This window comes from Myxine glutinosa, chromosome 4, assembly GCF_964187855.1.
Source record: "Myxine glutinosa chromosome 4, kmMyxGlut1.1, whole genome shotgun sequence".
Taxonomy (NCBI): Eukaryota; Metazoa; Chordata; class Myxini; order Myxiniformes; family Myxinidae; genus Myxine; species Myxine glutinosa.
The window spans coordinates 125210778-125226949 of NC_136264.1; the positions used below are offsets into that span (position 1 = coordinate 125210778).

Below are 16172 nucleotides of genomic sequence, written 5' to 3' on the forward strand. Positions count from 1 at the left end.
ATTTACATGAATGGTTTGGTCCATTCGCAAAGCCAAAGCGAACGACCACAGAACCCCCCCCCCTCTATTTACATGAATGGTTTGGTCCATTCGCAAAGCCAAAGCGAACGACCACAGAACACCCCCCCCCCCCCTCTATTTACATGAATGGTTTGGTCCATTCGCAAAGCCAAAGCGAACGGCGAACGGCTAAATCGCCATAGCTCGGTAAGTACTTGTCCGATTAATTTCAAACCTTGAAAAGGCACATCCTCGGGTCCCCAGCAATATACCTGGCAAGTTTCAAGTATATCGGACCGGTAGTTGTCGAGAAACAGCGGTCACAGACAAACAAACAAACGTACAAACGTACAAACGTACAAACGTACAAACAAACACACAGAGATTACTGGAATTATAGATAGATATATATATATATATATATATATATATATATATATATATATATATATATATATATATATACTGTATATATATATATATATATATATATATATATATATATATATATATATATATGTATATATATATATATATATATATATATATATATATATATATATATACATACATATATACATACATATATATATACACATGCATACATACATACATACATACATACATACATACATATATACATACATAATACACACACTAGCAGGGACTGTGGAAAGTTCACGTAATTAAAAATGTGACCAAGATGAGCTCTCCTTTCTCTACTCCCCCCTTCCCCCTCCCCAATCCACTCCTTCCCTCTCCCCAATCCACTCCTTCCCTCCCCTTCCTTGCTACCCTTCTCCCTGCCCCTCTCTCCCCACCCCCCAACCCCCTACCCTTCTCTACCCCAGCTCCTCTCTATTCTCCGCCTGCCCGTCTATCCCTCACCTGCCCCTCTTTCTCCCCCCTACCCCTCTCTCTATGCCTCTTTCAACACCCGACCCCCCCCCCCCTCTACCCCTCTCTCGTCTCCCTCACCCTCCCCCTCTCTCTCCATCTCTCCCTCACCCTTCCTCTCTTCCTCTCTCTGTCCCCACCCTTCCCCTCCCCTCTCCTACTCCCCCCTCCTTTAACCCCCCTTCCTTCCCCACCATCCTTCTCCCCTTTCCCCTTTCCCCTCCCTACCTTCTCCCTCCCCCCCCCCCCCCCCCCCCCCCCCCACCTCACACTCTATCTCCCTTCCCTCTCTCCTCGGTCTGTGTGTGTCAGCTCCATTACGAGCCTTAAACCATGTATTTAAAAAACTGACATTGAAAATAGGCCTTCTATAATTTAGTTTGTTCAGTTTTTGTCTAAAAAGTTGCAGTTTTTGTCTAAAAATGCCAATTTTCTTCCTGGGTTTTTAACAACCGAGTCTTAAACCATCTTGGCGACTATGAAAAATGAAATCAAACATCGAATTAGAGTCAAGGTAAAGCCACGAGAGAGTCAGAAAGCGCGAGCCTTGCAAAAGCAGCATATGAAGCCTGAGAATCTACTCAGAGCAAATATAATGATAATTTGATTTCAAAGCCCCGCTCTGAACACAAACAGACAGACTGCAAAAAAAAACTAGAAAGAGCAATCGGAGATTGCAGACCCTCACCAGGACGTGTTGTCAGTTGTTTTTAAGGCTTTTGTGTTAAAACAAATAGGCGGCCGAAGCTCGTAACCGATGTCGTCATCATTATTTATTTATTTTTTCTCCACCAATTTATCCCGAGATGATGCTCAAGAAATTACATCTTGATCAGATGAAGTTTTGTACTTGTCGAATTATGATGTCAAAATGGAGGCACCTATGACATCATCATTAACATATGTTATTCCCCATGGAGAGTTCTTTACAATGAGCCATGTCTCAATTTTTTCTATTCAGCGCTTTCGGAGATGTGGAGGTGCAATGTTTTTCGGTTTTTCCAAGATGGCGCCCATACCACATGTCCTATGACGTCATAATTATCATTTTTTAAAATCTACAGGTGGAGTTGCACTTCTGGTGAAAATTTCCTTTCAATCGGACCAACGTTTGCAGAGATAATCGTGTTTATTCTGTGCAGATAAACAGACAGACAGACAAATGAAAAATCGGTCAGAGACCGAGGACTTGCCGGAATGTACTTTTTATCGGCCATTTAGAACAAATATGGCGGCGGAACCACGTGACCGATGATATCATCATTAACATATTTTATTCCCCATGGAGAGTTCTTTACAATGAGCCATGTCTCAATTTTTTCTATTCAGCACTTTCGGAGATATGGAGGTGCAAAGTTTTTCGGTTTTTCCAAGATGGCGGCCGACCACGTGACATATGACGTCATCATTAACATATTTTATTCCCCATGGAGAGTTCTTACCAATGAGCCATGTCTCAATTTTTTCTGTTCAGCACTTCCGGAGATATGGAGGTGCAAAGTTTTTCGGTTTTTCCAAGATGGCGGCCGAACCACGTCACCGATGACGTCATCAATTGGGCACAGTCTATTCCAGGGCAAGACCAATATGTGTGCAAAGTTTGGCGATTCTACGTGCAACAGTGTAGACGCAGTGCTGCAAACAGACAGACAGACAGACAGACAGACAGATGAAAAATCGGTCAGAGACCGAGGACTTGCCGGAATGTACTTTTTTATCCGCCATTTAGGACAAATATGGCGGCCGAACCACGTGACATATGACGTCATCATTAACAAATTTTATTCCCCATGGAGAGTTCTTTACAATGAGCCATGTCTTAATTTTTTCTGTTCAGCACTTTTGGAGATATAGTGGTGCAAAGTTTTGCCATTTTTCCAAGATGGCGGCCGACCACGTGACATATGACATCATCATTAACATATTTTATTCTCCATGGAGAGTTCTTTACAATGAGCCATGTCTCAATTTTTTCTGTTCAGCACTTTTGGAGATTTCGTGGTGCAAAGTTTTGCCGTTTTTCCAAGATGGCGGCCGACCACGTGACTGATGACGTCAGCATTAACATATTTTATTCCCCATGGAGAGTTCTTTACAATGAGCCATGTCTCAATTTTTTCTGTTCAGCACTTTTGGAGATATAGTGGTGCAAAGTTTTGCCGTTTTTCCAAGATGGCGGCCGACCACGTGACATATGACGTCATCATTAACATATTTTATTCCCCATGGAGAGTTCTTTACAATGAGCCATGTCTCAATTTTTTCTGTTTAGCACTTTTGGAGATATAGTGGCGCAACGTTTTGCCGTTTTTCCAAGATGGCGACCGAACCACGTGACTGATGACGTCATCATTTACATATTTTATTCCCCATGGAGAGTTCTTTACAATGAGCCATGTCTCAATTTTTTCTGTTCAGTACTTTCGGAGATATAGAGGTGCAAAGTTTTTCGGTTTTTCCAAGATGGCGGCCGAACCACGTCACCGATGACGTCATCAATTGGGCACAGTCTATTCCAGGGCAAGACCAATATGTGTGCAAAGTTTGGCGATTCTACGTGCAACGGTGTAGACGCAGTGCTGCAAACAGACAGACAGACAGATGAAAAATCGGTCAGAGACCGAGGACTTGCCGGAATGTACTTTTTTATCGGCCATTTAGGACAAATATGGCGGCCGAACCACGTGACCGATGACGTCATCATTAACATATTTTATTCCCCACGGAGAATTCTTTACAATGAGCCATGTCTCAATTTTTTCTATTCAGCACTTTTGGACACAAAGAGGTGCTAAGTTTTTCGGTTTTTTCAAGATGGCGGCCGAACCACGTGACCGATGACGTCATCATTAACATATTTTATTCCCCATGGAGAGTTCTTTACAATGAGCCATGTCTCAATTTTTTCTATTCAGCACTTCCGGAGATATGGAGGTGCAAAGTTTTTCGGTTTTTCCAAAATGGCGGCCGAACCACGTGACCTATGACGTCATCATTACATATTTTATTCCACATGGAGAGTTCTTCACAATGAGCCATGTCTCAATTTTTTCTATTCAGTACTTTCAGAGATATGGAGGTGCAAAGTGTTTCGGTTTTTCCAAGATGGCGGCCGAACCACGTGACTCATGACGCCAGCATTAACCTATTTTATTCCCCATGGAGTTCTTTACAATGAGCCATGTCTCAATTTTTTCCATTCTGCACTTTTGGAGATATAGTGGTGCAAAGTTTTCCCGTTTTTCCAAGATGGCGGCCGAACCACGTGACCAATGGCATCATCATTAACATATTTTATTCCCCATGGAGAGTTCTTTACAATGAGCCATGTCTCAATTTTTTCTATTCAGCACTTTTCGAGATACAGAGGTGCTAAGTTTTTCGGTTTTTCCAAGATGGCGGCCGAACCACGTGACCTATGACGTCATCATTAACATATTTTATTCCACATGGAGAGTTCTTGACAATGAGCCATGTCTCAATTTTTTCTATTCAGCACTTTCAGAGATATGGAGGTGCAAAGTTTTTCGTTTTTTCCAAGATGGCGGCCGAACCACGTGACTGATGAGGTCATCATTAACATATTTTATTCCCCATGGAGAGTTCTTTACAATGAGCCATGTCTCAATTTTTTCTATTCAGCACTTTCGGAGATATGGAGGTGCAAAGTTTTTCGGATTTTCCAAGATGGCGGCCGAATCACGTGACCGATGACGTCATCATTAACATATTGTATTCTCCATGGAGAGTTCTTTGCAATGAGCCATGTCTCAATTTTTTCTATTCAGTACATTCAGAGATATGGATGTGCAAAATTTTTCGTTTTTTCCAAGATGGCGGCCGAACCACGTGACCGATGACGTCATCATTAACATATTTTATTCCCCATGGAGAGTTCTTTACAATGAGCCATGTCTCAATTTTTTCTGTTCAGCACTTTGAGATATCGAGGTGCAAAATTTTTCGGTTTTTCCAAGATGGCGGCCGAACCACGTGACCGATGACGTCATCATTTGGGCACAGTATATTAGAGGGCAAGACAAATACGTGTGCAAAGTTTGGTGATTCTACGTGCAACGGTGTAGACGTAGTGCTGCAAACAGACAAACAGACAGACAGACAAACAGACAAACGAACAGATCAACATACTTGCCGGAAAATTTTTTCCGGCAAGTAATGAAAAATCGGTCAGAGACCGAGGACTTGCCGGAATGTACTTTTTTATCGGCCATTTAGGACAAATATGGCGGCTGAACCACCTGACCGATGACATCATCATTAACATATTTTATTCCCTACGGAGAGTTCTTTACAATGAGCCATGTCTCAATTTTTTCTGTTCAGCACTTTTGGAGATATAGCGGTGCAAAGTTTTGCCGTTTTTCCAAGATGGCGGCCTACCACGTGACATATGACATCATCATTAACATATTTTATTCCCCATGGAGAGTGCTTTACAATGAGCCATGTCTCAATTTTTTCTGTTCAGCACTTTTGGAGATTTCGTGGTGCAAAGTTTTGCCGTTTTTCCAAGATGGCGGCCGACCACGTGACTGATGACGTCATCATTAACATATTTTATTCCCCATGGAGAGTTCTTTACAATGAGCCATGTCTCAATTTTTTCTGTTCAGTACTTTCGGAGATATAGAAGTGCAAAGTTTTTCGGTTTTTCCAAGATGGCGGCCGAACCACGTCACCGATGACGTCATCAATTGGGCACAGTCTATTCCAGGGCAAGACCAATATGTGTGTAAAGTTTGGCGATTCTACGTGCAACGGTGTATATGCAGTGCTGCAAACAGACAGACAGACAAACAGACAGACAGACAAACAGACAAACGAACAGCTCAACATACTTGCCGGAAATTTTTCCGGCAAGTAATGAAAAATCGGTCAGAGACCGAGGACTTGCCGGAATGTACTTTTTTTATCGGCCATTTAGGACAAATATGGCGGCCGAAACACGTGATAGATGACATCATCATTAACTTATTTTATTCCCCATGGAGAGTTCTTTTCAATGAGCCATGTCTCAATTTTTTCTATTCAGCACTTTCAGAGATATGGAAGTGCAATTTTTCCCAAGATGGCGGCCGAACCACGTGACATATGACGTCATCATTAACATATTTTATTCCCCATGGAGAGTTCTTTCCAATGAGCCATGTCTCAATTTTTTCTGTTCAGCACTTTTGGAGATATAGTGGTGCAAAGTTTTTCGGTTTTCCCAAGATGGCGGCCGAACCACGTGACTGATGACGTCATCATTAACATATTTTATTCCCCATGGAGAGTTCTTTACAATGAGCCATGTCTCGATTTTTTCTGTTCAGGACTTTCGGAGATATGGAGGTGCAAAAATTTTCGTTTTTCCCAAGATGGCGGCCGAACCACGTGACCGATGACGTCATCATTAACATATTTTATTCCCCATGGAGAGTTCTTTACAATGAGCCATGTCTCAATTTTTTTCTGTTGAGGACTTTCGGAGATATGGAGGTGCAAAAATTTTCGGTTTTTCCAAGATGGCGGCCGAACCACGTGACTGATGACGTCATCATTAACATATTTTATTCCCCATGGAGAGTTCTTTACAATGAGCCATGTCTCAATTTTTTCTGTTCAGGACTTTCGGAGATATGGAGGTGCAAAAATTTTCGTTTTTTCCAAGATGGCGGCCGAACCACGTGACCGATGACGTCATCATTAACATATTTTATTCCCCATGGAGAGTTCTTTACAATGAGCCATGTCTCAATTTTTTCTGTTCAGCACTTTGAGATATCGAGGTGCAAAATTTTTCGGTTTTTCCAAGATGGCGGCCGAACCACGTGACCGATGACGTCATCATTTGGGCACAGTATATTAGAGGGCAAGACAAATACGTGTGCTAAGTTTGGTGATTCTACGTGCAACGGTGTAGACGTAGTGCTGCAAACAGACAAACAGACAGACAAACAAACGAACAGATCAACATACTTGCCGGAATCTTTTCCGGCAAGTAACAAACGAACAGATCAACATACTTGCCGGAAAATTTTTCCGGCAAGTAATGAAAAATCGGTCAGAGACCGAGGACTTGCCGGAATGTACTTTTTATCGGCCATTTAGAACAAATATGGCGGCCGAACCACGTGACCGATGATATCATCATTAACATATTTTATTCCCCATGGAGAGTTATTTACAATGAGCCATGTCTCAATTTTTTCTGTTCAGCACTTTCGGAGATATGGAGGTGCAAAGTTTTTCGGTTTTTCCAAGATGGCGGCCGAACCACGTGACTGATGACTTCATCAGTAACATATTTTATTCCCCATGGAGAGTTATTTACAATGAGCCATGTCTCAATTTTTTCTGTTCAGCACTTTCGGAGATATGGAGGTGTAAAGTTTTTCGGTTTTTCCAAGATGGCGGCCGAACCACGTCACCGATGACGTCATCATTTGGGCACAGTATATTAGAGGGCAAGACCAATATGTGTGCCAAGTTTGGCGATTCTACGTGCAACGGTGTAGACGTAGTGCTGCAAACAGACAAACAGACAGACAGACAGACAAATGAAAAATCGGTCAGAGACCGAGGACTTGCCGGAATGTACTTTTTTATTGGCCATTTAGGACAAATATGGCGGCCGAACCACGTGACTGATGACGTCATCATTAACATATTTTATTCCCCATGGAGAGTTCTTTACATTGAGCCACGTCCCAAGTTTTTCTATTCAGGACTTTCGGAGATATGGAGGTGTAACGTTTTCCGGTTTTTCCAAGATGGCGGCCGAACTACGTGACATATGACGTCATCATTAACATATTTTATTCCCCATGGAGAGTTCTTTACAATGAGGCATGTCTCAATTTTTTCTGTTCAGCACTTTTGGAGATATAGTGGTGCAAAGTTTTGCCGTTTTTCCAAGATGGCGGCCGACCACGTGACTGATGACGTCATCATTAACATGTTTTATTCCCCATGGAGAGTTCTTTACAATGAGCCATGTCTCAATTTTTTCTGTTCAGTACTTTCGGAGATATAGTGGTGCAAAGCTTGCCCGTTTTTCCAAGATGGCGGCCGAACCACGTGACTGATGACGTCATCATTAACATATTTTGTTCCCCATGGAGAGTTCTTTACAATGAGCCATGTCTCAATTTTTTCTGTTCAGCACTTTTGGAGATATATTGGTGCAAAGTTTTGCCGTTTTTCCAAGATGGCGGCCGACCACGTGACTGATGACGTCATCATTAACATGTTTTATTCCCCATGGAGAGTTCTTCACAATGAGCCATGTCTCAATTTTTTCTGTTCAGCACTTTGAGATATCGAGGTGCAAAAATTTTCGGTTTTTCCAAGATGGCGGCCGAACCACGTGACTGATGACGTCATCATTTGGGCACAGTACATTAGAGGGCAAGACCAATATGTGTGCCAAGTTTGGCGATTCTACGTGCAACGGTGTAGACGTAGTGCTGCAAACAGACAAACAGACAGACAGATGAAAAATCGGTCAGAGACCGAGGACTTGCCGGAATGTACTCTTTTATCGGCCATTTAAGACAAATATGGCGTCCGAACCACGTGACCGATGGCGTCATCATTAACATATTTTATTCCCCATGGAGAGTTCTTTACAATGAGCCATGTCTCAATTTTTTCTGTTCAGCACTTTTGGAGATTTTGTGGTGCAAAGTTTTGCCGTTTTTCCAAGATGGCGGCCGACCACGTGACTGATGACGTCATCATTAACATATTTTATTCCCCATGGAGAGTTCTTTACAATGAGCCATGTCTCAATTATTTCTGTTCAGCACTTTTGGAGATATAGTGGTGCAAAGTTTTGCCGTTTTTCCAAGATGGCGGCCGACCACGTGACATATGACGTCATCATTAACATATTTTATTCCCCATGGAGAGTTCTTTCCAATGAGCCATGTCTCAATTTTTTCTGTTCAGCACTTTTGGAGATATAGTGGCGCAACGATTTGCCGTTTTTCCAAGATGGCGACCGAACCACGTGACTGATGACGTCATCATTTACATATTTTATTCCCCATGGAGAGTTCTTTACAATGAGCCATGTCTCAATTTTTTCTGTTCAGTACTTTCGGAGATATAGAGGTGCAAATTTATTCGGTTTTTCCAAGATGGCGGCCGAACCACGTCACCGATGACGTCATCATTGGGGCACAGTATATTAGAGGGCAAGACCATTATGTGTGCAAAGTTTGGCGATTCTCCGTGCAACGGTGTAGACGCATTGCTGTAAACAGACAAACAGACAGACAAACAGACAGATCAACATACTTGCCGGAATTTTTTCCGGCAAGTAACAAACGAACAGATCAACATACTTGCCGGAAAGTAATGAAAAATCGGTCAGAGACCGAGGACTTGCCGGAATGTACTTTTTTATCGGCCATTTAGAACAAATATGGCGGCCGAACCACGTGATAGATGACGTCATCATTAACATATTTTATTCCCCCTGGAGAGTTCTTTACAATGAGCCATGTCTCAATTTTTTCCATTCTGCACTTTTGGAGATATAGTGGTGCAAAGTTTTCCCGTTTTTCCAAGATGGCGGCCGAACCACGTGACTGATGGCATCATCATTAACATATTTTATTCCCCATGGAGAGTTCTTTACAATGAGCCATGTCTCAATTTTTTCTATTCAGCACTTTCGGAGATATGGAGGTGCAAAGTTTTTGAGTTTTTCCAAGATGGCGGCCGAACCACGTGACCGATGACGTCATCACTAACATTTTATTCCCCATGGAGAGTTCTTTACAATGAGCTCAATTTTTTCTGTTCAGCACTTTTGGAGATATAGCGGTGCAAAGTTTTGCCGTTTTTCCAAGATGGCGGCCGACCACGTGACATATGACATCATCATTAACATATTTTATTCCCCATGGAGAGTTCTTTACAATGAGCCATGTCTCAATTTTTTCTGTTCAGCACTTTTGGAGATATAGTGGTGCAAAGTTTTGCCGTTTTTCCAAGATGGCGGCCGACCACGTGACATATGACATCATCATTAACATATTTTATTCCCCATGGAGAGTTCTTTACAATGAGCCATGTCTCAATTTTTTCTGTTCAGCACTTTTGGAGATTTCGTGGTGCAAAGTTTTGCCGTTTTTCCAAGATGGCGGCCGACCACGTGACTGATGACGTCATCATTAACATATTTTATTCCCCATGGAGAGTTCTTTACAATGAGCCATGTCTCAATTTTTTCTGTTCAGCACTTTTGGAGATATAGTGGCGCAACGTTTTGCCGTTTTTCCAAGATGGCGACCGAACCACGTGACCGATGGCATCATCATTAACATATTTTATTCCCCATGGAGAGTTCTTTACAATGAGCCATGTCTCAATTTTTTCTATTCAGCACATTCAGAGATATGGAGGTGCAAAATATTTCGGTTTTTCCAAGATGGCGACCGAACCACGTGACATATGACGTCATTATTAACAAATTTTATTCCCCATGGAGAGTTCTTTACAATGAGCCATGTCTCAATTTTTTCTGTTCAGCACTTTTGGAGATATAGTGGTGCAAATTTTTGCCGTTTTTCCAAGATGGCGGCCGACCACGTGACATATGACGTCATTAACATATTTTATTCCCCATGGAGAGTTTTTTACAATGAGCCATGTCTCAATTTTTTCTGTTCAGCACTTTTGGAGATATAGTGGTGCAAAGTTTTGCCGTTTTTCCAAGATGGCGGCCGACCACGTGACTGATGACATCATCATTAACATATTGTATTCCCCATGGAGAGTGCTTTCCAATGAGCCATGTCTCAATTTTTTCTGTTCAGCACTTTTGGAGATATAGTGGTGCAAAGTTTTGCCGTTTTTCCAAGATGGCGGCCGACCACGTGACTGATGACATCATCATTAACATATTGTATTCCCCATGGAGAGTGCTTTACAATGAGCCATGTCTCAATTTTTTCTGTTCAGCACTTTTGGAGATATAGTGGCACAACGTTTTGCCGTTTTTCCAAGATGGCGACCGAACCACGTGACTGATGACGTCATCATTAACATATTTTATTCCCCATGGAGAGTTCTTTACAATGAGCCATGTCTCAATTTTTTCTGTTCAGTACTTTCGGAGATATAGAGGTGCAATGTTTTTCGGTTTTTCCAAGATGGCGGCCGAACCACGTCACCGATGACGTCATCAATTGGGCACAGTCTATTCCAGGGCAAGTCCAATATGTGTGCAAAGTTTGGCGATTCTACGTGCAACGGTGTAGACGCAGTGCTGCAAACAGACAGACAAACAGACAGACAGACAGACAGACAAACAAACGAACAGATCAACATACTTGCCGGAATCTTTTCCGGCAAGTAACAAACAGACAAACGAACAGATCAACATACTTGCCGGAAATTTTTTTCCGGCAAGTAACAAACAAACGAACAGATCAACATACTTGCCGGAAATTTTTTCCGGCAAGTAACAAACGGACTCAAATGCAATACCCTCTCCTCAGGCGAGGGTAATAATCTCATATTTTTCTCTAAGTATAATACACAAGGGCTTTCAGGATAGCTTAGAACTACTCGCCCACAAGCTATCTAGCCCATGTTAGAATCTTGACCCAGCTATAAACTATCAACCTGGTGTTTTGCATGTGGGATCAGGCATTGATGTATGCTTCGTACACCGGAAGGACTTTGACATGGAGGACTGCCAGCACTAGTTGGTGTTGCATATTAAAGTCCCCAGCTTAATGGCTTAATGGTTCTTATAAAGTGTAGGGATGTCTTAGGCACCCTGGACAAATTACAAACTCCTGCCCTGACTTACTGCTGAGAAGGCAATGGCAAACCGCCTAGCACAACAAAACCATGCAGCATAACCTTTGCCGAGACACTGCTTCAGCAGCAGGGACACCTTGTACAAAGTGTAGTACTGTACATTGATGATTATACACAAAATAGCTTTATAAAATAGCCACATTTTCTGGTTATTTCATGCTTCCTACACATGAAGTACAAATTTGGAGCTTTTTAATTGTACGCATATGTGTATATTATGTTCTTAGCTTGATTTGTGGTTATGACGGGCAACTGCAGTCGCTAGAACAGGCCAAATCCAAGTAGTCTCTCTTGTACAGGTTTGTTTTGTTTTCGTGCAATTATTTATGAACAAAAGTTGTTGAAACAGTTTTCTTCTGCTTTTGTGCCTTGCTGTAGGCTTTGGCTTTGCCAAGTGTAGTTGCTGTACTCAAAGAGCAGGTCCAAGCGTTGAGCCAAGCTGTAGGACACACTGCCGAGTTGGCCCGCCAACGTCCCCTACCACCTGATCCTGATGATGGGAGCAGTGTACGAGAGAGGGAAGCTCTACTGGAGGAAACACTAAAGCTGAAGTCGTTGCTCAGCACAAAGAGGGAGCAGATCGCAACGCTTCGTACAGTTCTAAAGGCGAACAAGCAGGTCTGCCCGTCATTTGTTTTGCCGCCAAATGCATTATCAGTCAGTCAGTTTGTTTGTTTAAGTGTCATTTCATTGATGATCGCTCTCTGAGTGCAGACTGCAGAAGTGGCTTTGTCTAATCTGAAGAGCAAGTATGAGAATGAAAAATCCATGGTGAGGGAAACCATGCTGAAACTAAGGAACGAACTCAAAGCCCTGAAGGAAGATGCGGCCACATTTTCCTCGCTACGTGCCATGTTTTCTTCAAGGTAAACAAATGGAATTGCACACTCAAAATGAAACGAGAGGCTACTTTCAACCACTCATTCACTATACTTGATCATTATTTTCCACGTCGCATCAATTATGTATAAAATGCACCATTAAGCGGCTGCCAGCAATTTCGGTCCATGATTAGCAATGAAACGCATGACATCGTGTTTGTTGCTCTCTTATTGGCCATCAAACATGTTACATGTGTTTTAGTCAATCATGGACAAAGATTGTCATGGGGCCCACAAGGCTAACCCCCGCTCTAGCAGGGAAAATGGCCTTAACATGCCTGTTGTTGTTGTTGTTGTTGTTGTTGTTGTTGTTGTTGTTGTTGTTGTTGTTGTATGAAGAAGAAGAACCACCGTTAGAGGCCAGGTGTTGGCCTTTTTCGAGCACCATGGTCCCCTTTTTGAAGCAATGTTTTATGGCCGGATGCCCTTCCTGCCACCAACCCTGTTAGTCACCTCTTGTGACACACAGGAAATTACCAGTGAACTGGTACTCAATTTGCCGACCTCGGAAGGATGACAGGCTGAGTCAACCCCCCTGGCGTTAATTCAGCGATCGACCGGGATTCGAACCCAGGATCCTCGGATCCCGAGCCGGCACCCTCACCGCTAAGCCAACACCAGTTGTATGGACAAAGACAAATGATTTACTGCCACAAACATTACAGAAATTGATTGATGTTGTATTTAAGAATGCAACAGGTCATCCTCAGGTCATCCCTTCACCTGTACTCACGATCTCTTCTACCCCCAAATTACCTCATACCCAAACACTCCTTTTTCCCAGGTTATGATTTCCCCCCTCTCCCTGACGACTTTTTTTTATTTTCTTTTTTAACTTGTCAGTTGGTTTGTTCCGTTTCTGTTTCGTCTCTGCTTTCCCCTTCCTCTTCTTCCTGCAATATTCAGCTTATTTGCAGCTTGTTTGCCCCCATATCCTTCTCCCCCTCCCCTTATCTCACTCTCACTCTCGCTTCAATTCTGCTGTTGGTGTTTCCCACTTTCCATTTTGTTCCATTCCATTCTGCCTTAGCTCTTCCATGAGCCTTGACCATGTATAAAAAAAAAATAATTGCTACATGGGTTTGCTCCACCAAAACGGATATGGCTATCACAAATTTACGGGTTTTGTTCTTACGCTGTTTTAATTTAATTTTCTTTATTCCTTTTCCGCAAGGTGTGACGAGTACGTGTCCCAGCTGGAAGACATGCAGCGCCAGCTTGTCGCCGCTGAAGATGAGAAGCGCACATTAAACTCCTTGTTGCGCATGGCCATCCAGCAAAAGCTCGCACTCACACAGCGTCTTGAGGATCTCGAGTTTGACTACGAGCAGGCACGGCGCACTCACCCAAAGCCTGCTGCTGGGACCCAAGCCCCTGGTGCGCTTATCCGGCCCAGTCTTCCTGCTGGAAAAGTGAGTTGGAGGCACTTTTTAGTTGGTATGAGTCATTGGAATCTTAGAGGAAGTGTGGCCAAATGGCCAATACATAATTTGTTAATATATTTTCTTTAATCTTTTTGACTTTTGGAAGATGTTTTGGTCGTTGTTGTAGCAAAAGTAAATTCACCTATCTGAAAGATTGTGATCCCTATCCTTGTTTTTGACTCTTTCCCCCCTGCCCTGCCCCCTTGTCATGACATTTGTATCAGGACTCTTGGGAGATTTTTCAAATCCATTATCCTTAAAAAGTCATTTTTATTGTGGCTCCTAGCATTCCTTTTTAGCCTTTTTTTATTTGTTTATATATTTAGCTCCGATGTGAGCCTGACTGCCAACCGCTTTTCTCCCTGCACAGTGCTTGCCAGCTAAGGAGTTACGATAAACATTGGTGACTCCATCGGTAAGAATTGAAGGGGAAGGGCATCCTTACCATTCAACCAAAACACTACCGCCATACAGCCTCCATTGCATCGACTCCATCGGCACAGCTGCTCGAACTCGAGCCTGACGGACTCTCCAAGATATTGCCCCAGGTCGCTGCTGCTCCAGGGAGGCAGGTTCACTCTTGTACTTTAACGTTACTTAAAACCAGTGTTTTGTATTGTATTTTGGGGGGGGGGGGGGGGGGGGTTTCGTCGAGAAAAGTCTTTATCATAAAATTATATTTCGCCTTATAGATTGCTCCAGAAAAGTATTTGCTTTTGGAACAAAAGCACTTTTTGTATGTTTTTGGATGTGAGCGTATAACCATGACCTTTGCTTCACTCTTGTTGCGGTGCAACTCCATACCTTTGCTTCCAGAGATGTTTTCACTCGAAATGCTTTGAATAGTAAAATAGCTGCTTTCAGCAGCATTTGTGCCTTTTGAACTCTATCTACTCGCCGGATTATACCAAGTCAGCATTATTAAATATTGTTATAATTTCTATGGAGATATCTAACAGGTGTTGCTTGCACTGTGTATTTTCATGTGGTAATTAGCATTTATTGCATGACCTGTAACATTAAAAAAATATATATACAATGTTTACTTTTGGCAAATGCTTCTGAAATGACCTTTCCCACTTGGCTCGATGGTCACATACCGTTGATATATTGTGTATTCCATAAAGTGTAATCTGTTTTGGGAATCTATGAGCGATTGAGTACGTTGCCATCTGTGGCTGTAACATTGATATTGTGGCTGCGGTCCTTGCTTTGATTGAATTTGTGACTTCATGACGTTCTTGTGGAGTTATCTGGAATTACCTCACATTTTTTTTTCAATTAATTTAACTGCTCCTGTTCTAGATTTGAGAGAATAGTGGAAGCATCCCATTCTCGATTTGCCTTTAAAAAGCTGCTCCCTCGTGACTTGTTTTGACAGTTAAGTGAGTCATGAATAATGATGTTCACCCTGCATTTGATGGTAGCTTTGTGAGCCTTGAGAAAGGCCCATGAAGCTATAATCACTGTTGTGGATGTTTGGGCTGTCTCTATGTCAAACCTCTTTACACTTACTAGGGATCCTGACACTTGCTATTGTAATTTCACTAATCGTCTTTGGACCTCATTGTTATGCAGTGTTCATGTAATGCCGTGCATCATGACAAAAACGTTAAATTTATTTCATAAAAGCACCAATTTGTGCATTTATGTCTGATGAAAATGTAACTTTTAAAAATCCTGTCCCTGCAGTCTGTCTTCACACTATAAAACTGAAAAGGTGATTTCAAAATGCATTTTTGGGTTTAACTGAATCAACAAAAACACATCAACTTGGTTTCCTCAAACCAGTTTAATTCCAAACACCAAGATAAGGTATTTATTGCAGTCTTCTGACTCTTTCTGTACTGTAATTCAGAGGGGGGGCATTTTGTAAAATATAAATGGATCTTTTATTATGTTTAAATAATAAAACCACTCATTTTGGTGTACTTGGAATATTTTGCAGTAACCTGTTATTCTCTCTTTGCATCCTACATTTTTTTCATAAGCTTCCTCAGCATTATCCCCAGGCTTTTTGACGAAAATAGGGGAAACACCCCTGGGCGCTCACCTGGTAGAATATAGTAGTATACTACACCAACTAAAGGTATTTTAAACAGTATCACGGTATGTTAAACCAATT

General features: G+C 42.2%; 1 protein-coding gene across 1 annotated transcript in view; it reads left to right on the plus strand.

Moving 5' to 3' along the window:
- The window catches only part of BICD2 (BICD cargo adaptor 2), a 65283-nt gene extending 49590 nt beyond the window's left edge, over positions 1–15693 (plus strand). The window contains exons 8-11 of the mRNA XM_068113325.2: positions 12121–12360; positions 12457–12608; positions 13798–14035; positions 14418–15693. Coding sequence (XP_067969426.2) covers positions 12121–12360; positions 12457–12608; positions 13798–14035; positions 14418–14444 — 657 coding nt within the window. The 3' untranslated portion in view covers positions 14445–15693. The remainder of the gene's footprint in view (positions 1–12120; positions 12361–12456; positions 12609–13797; positions 14036–14417) is intronic.
- Positions 15694–16172: the final 479 nt, after the last annotated feature.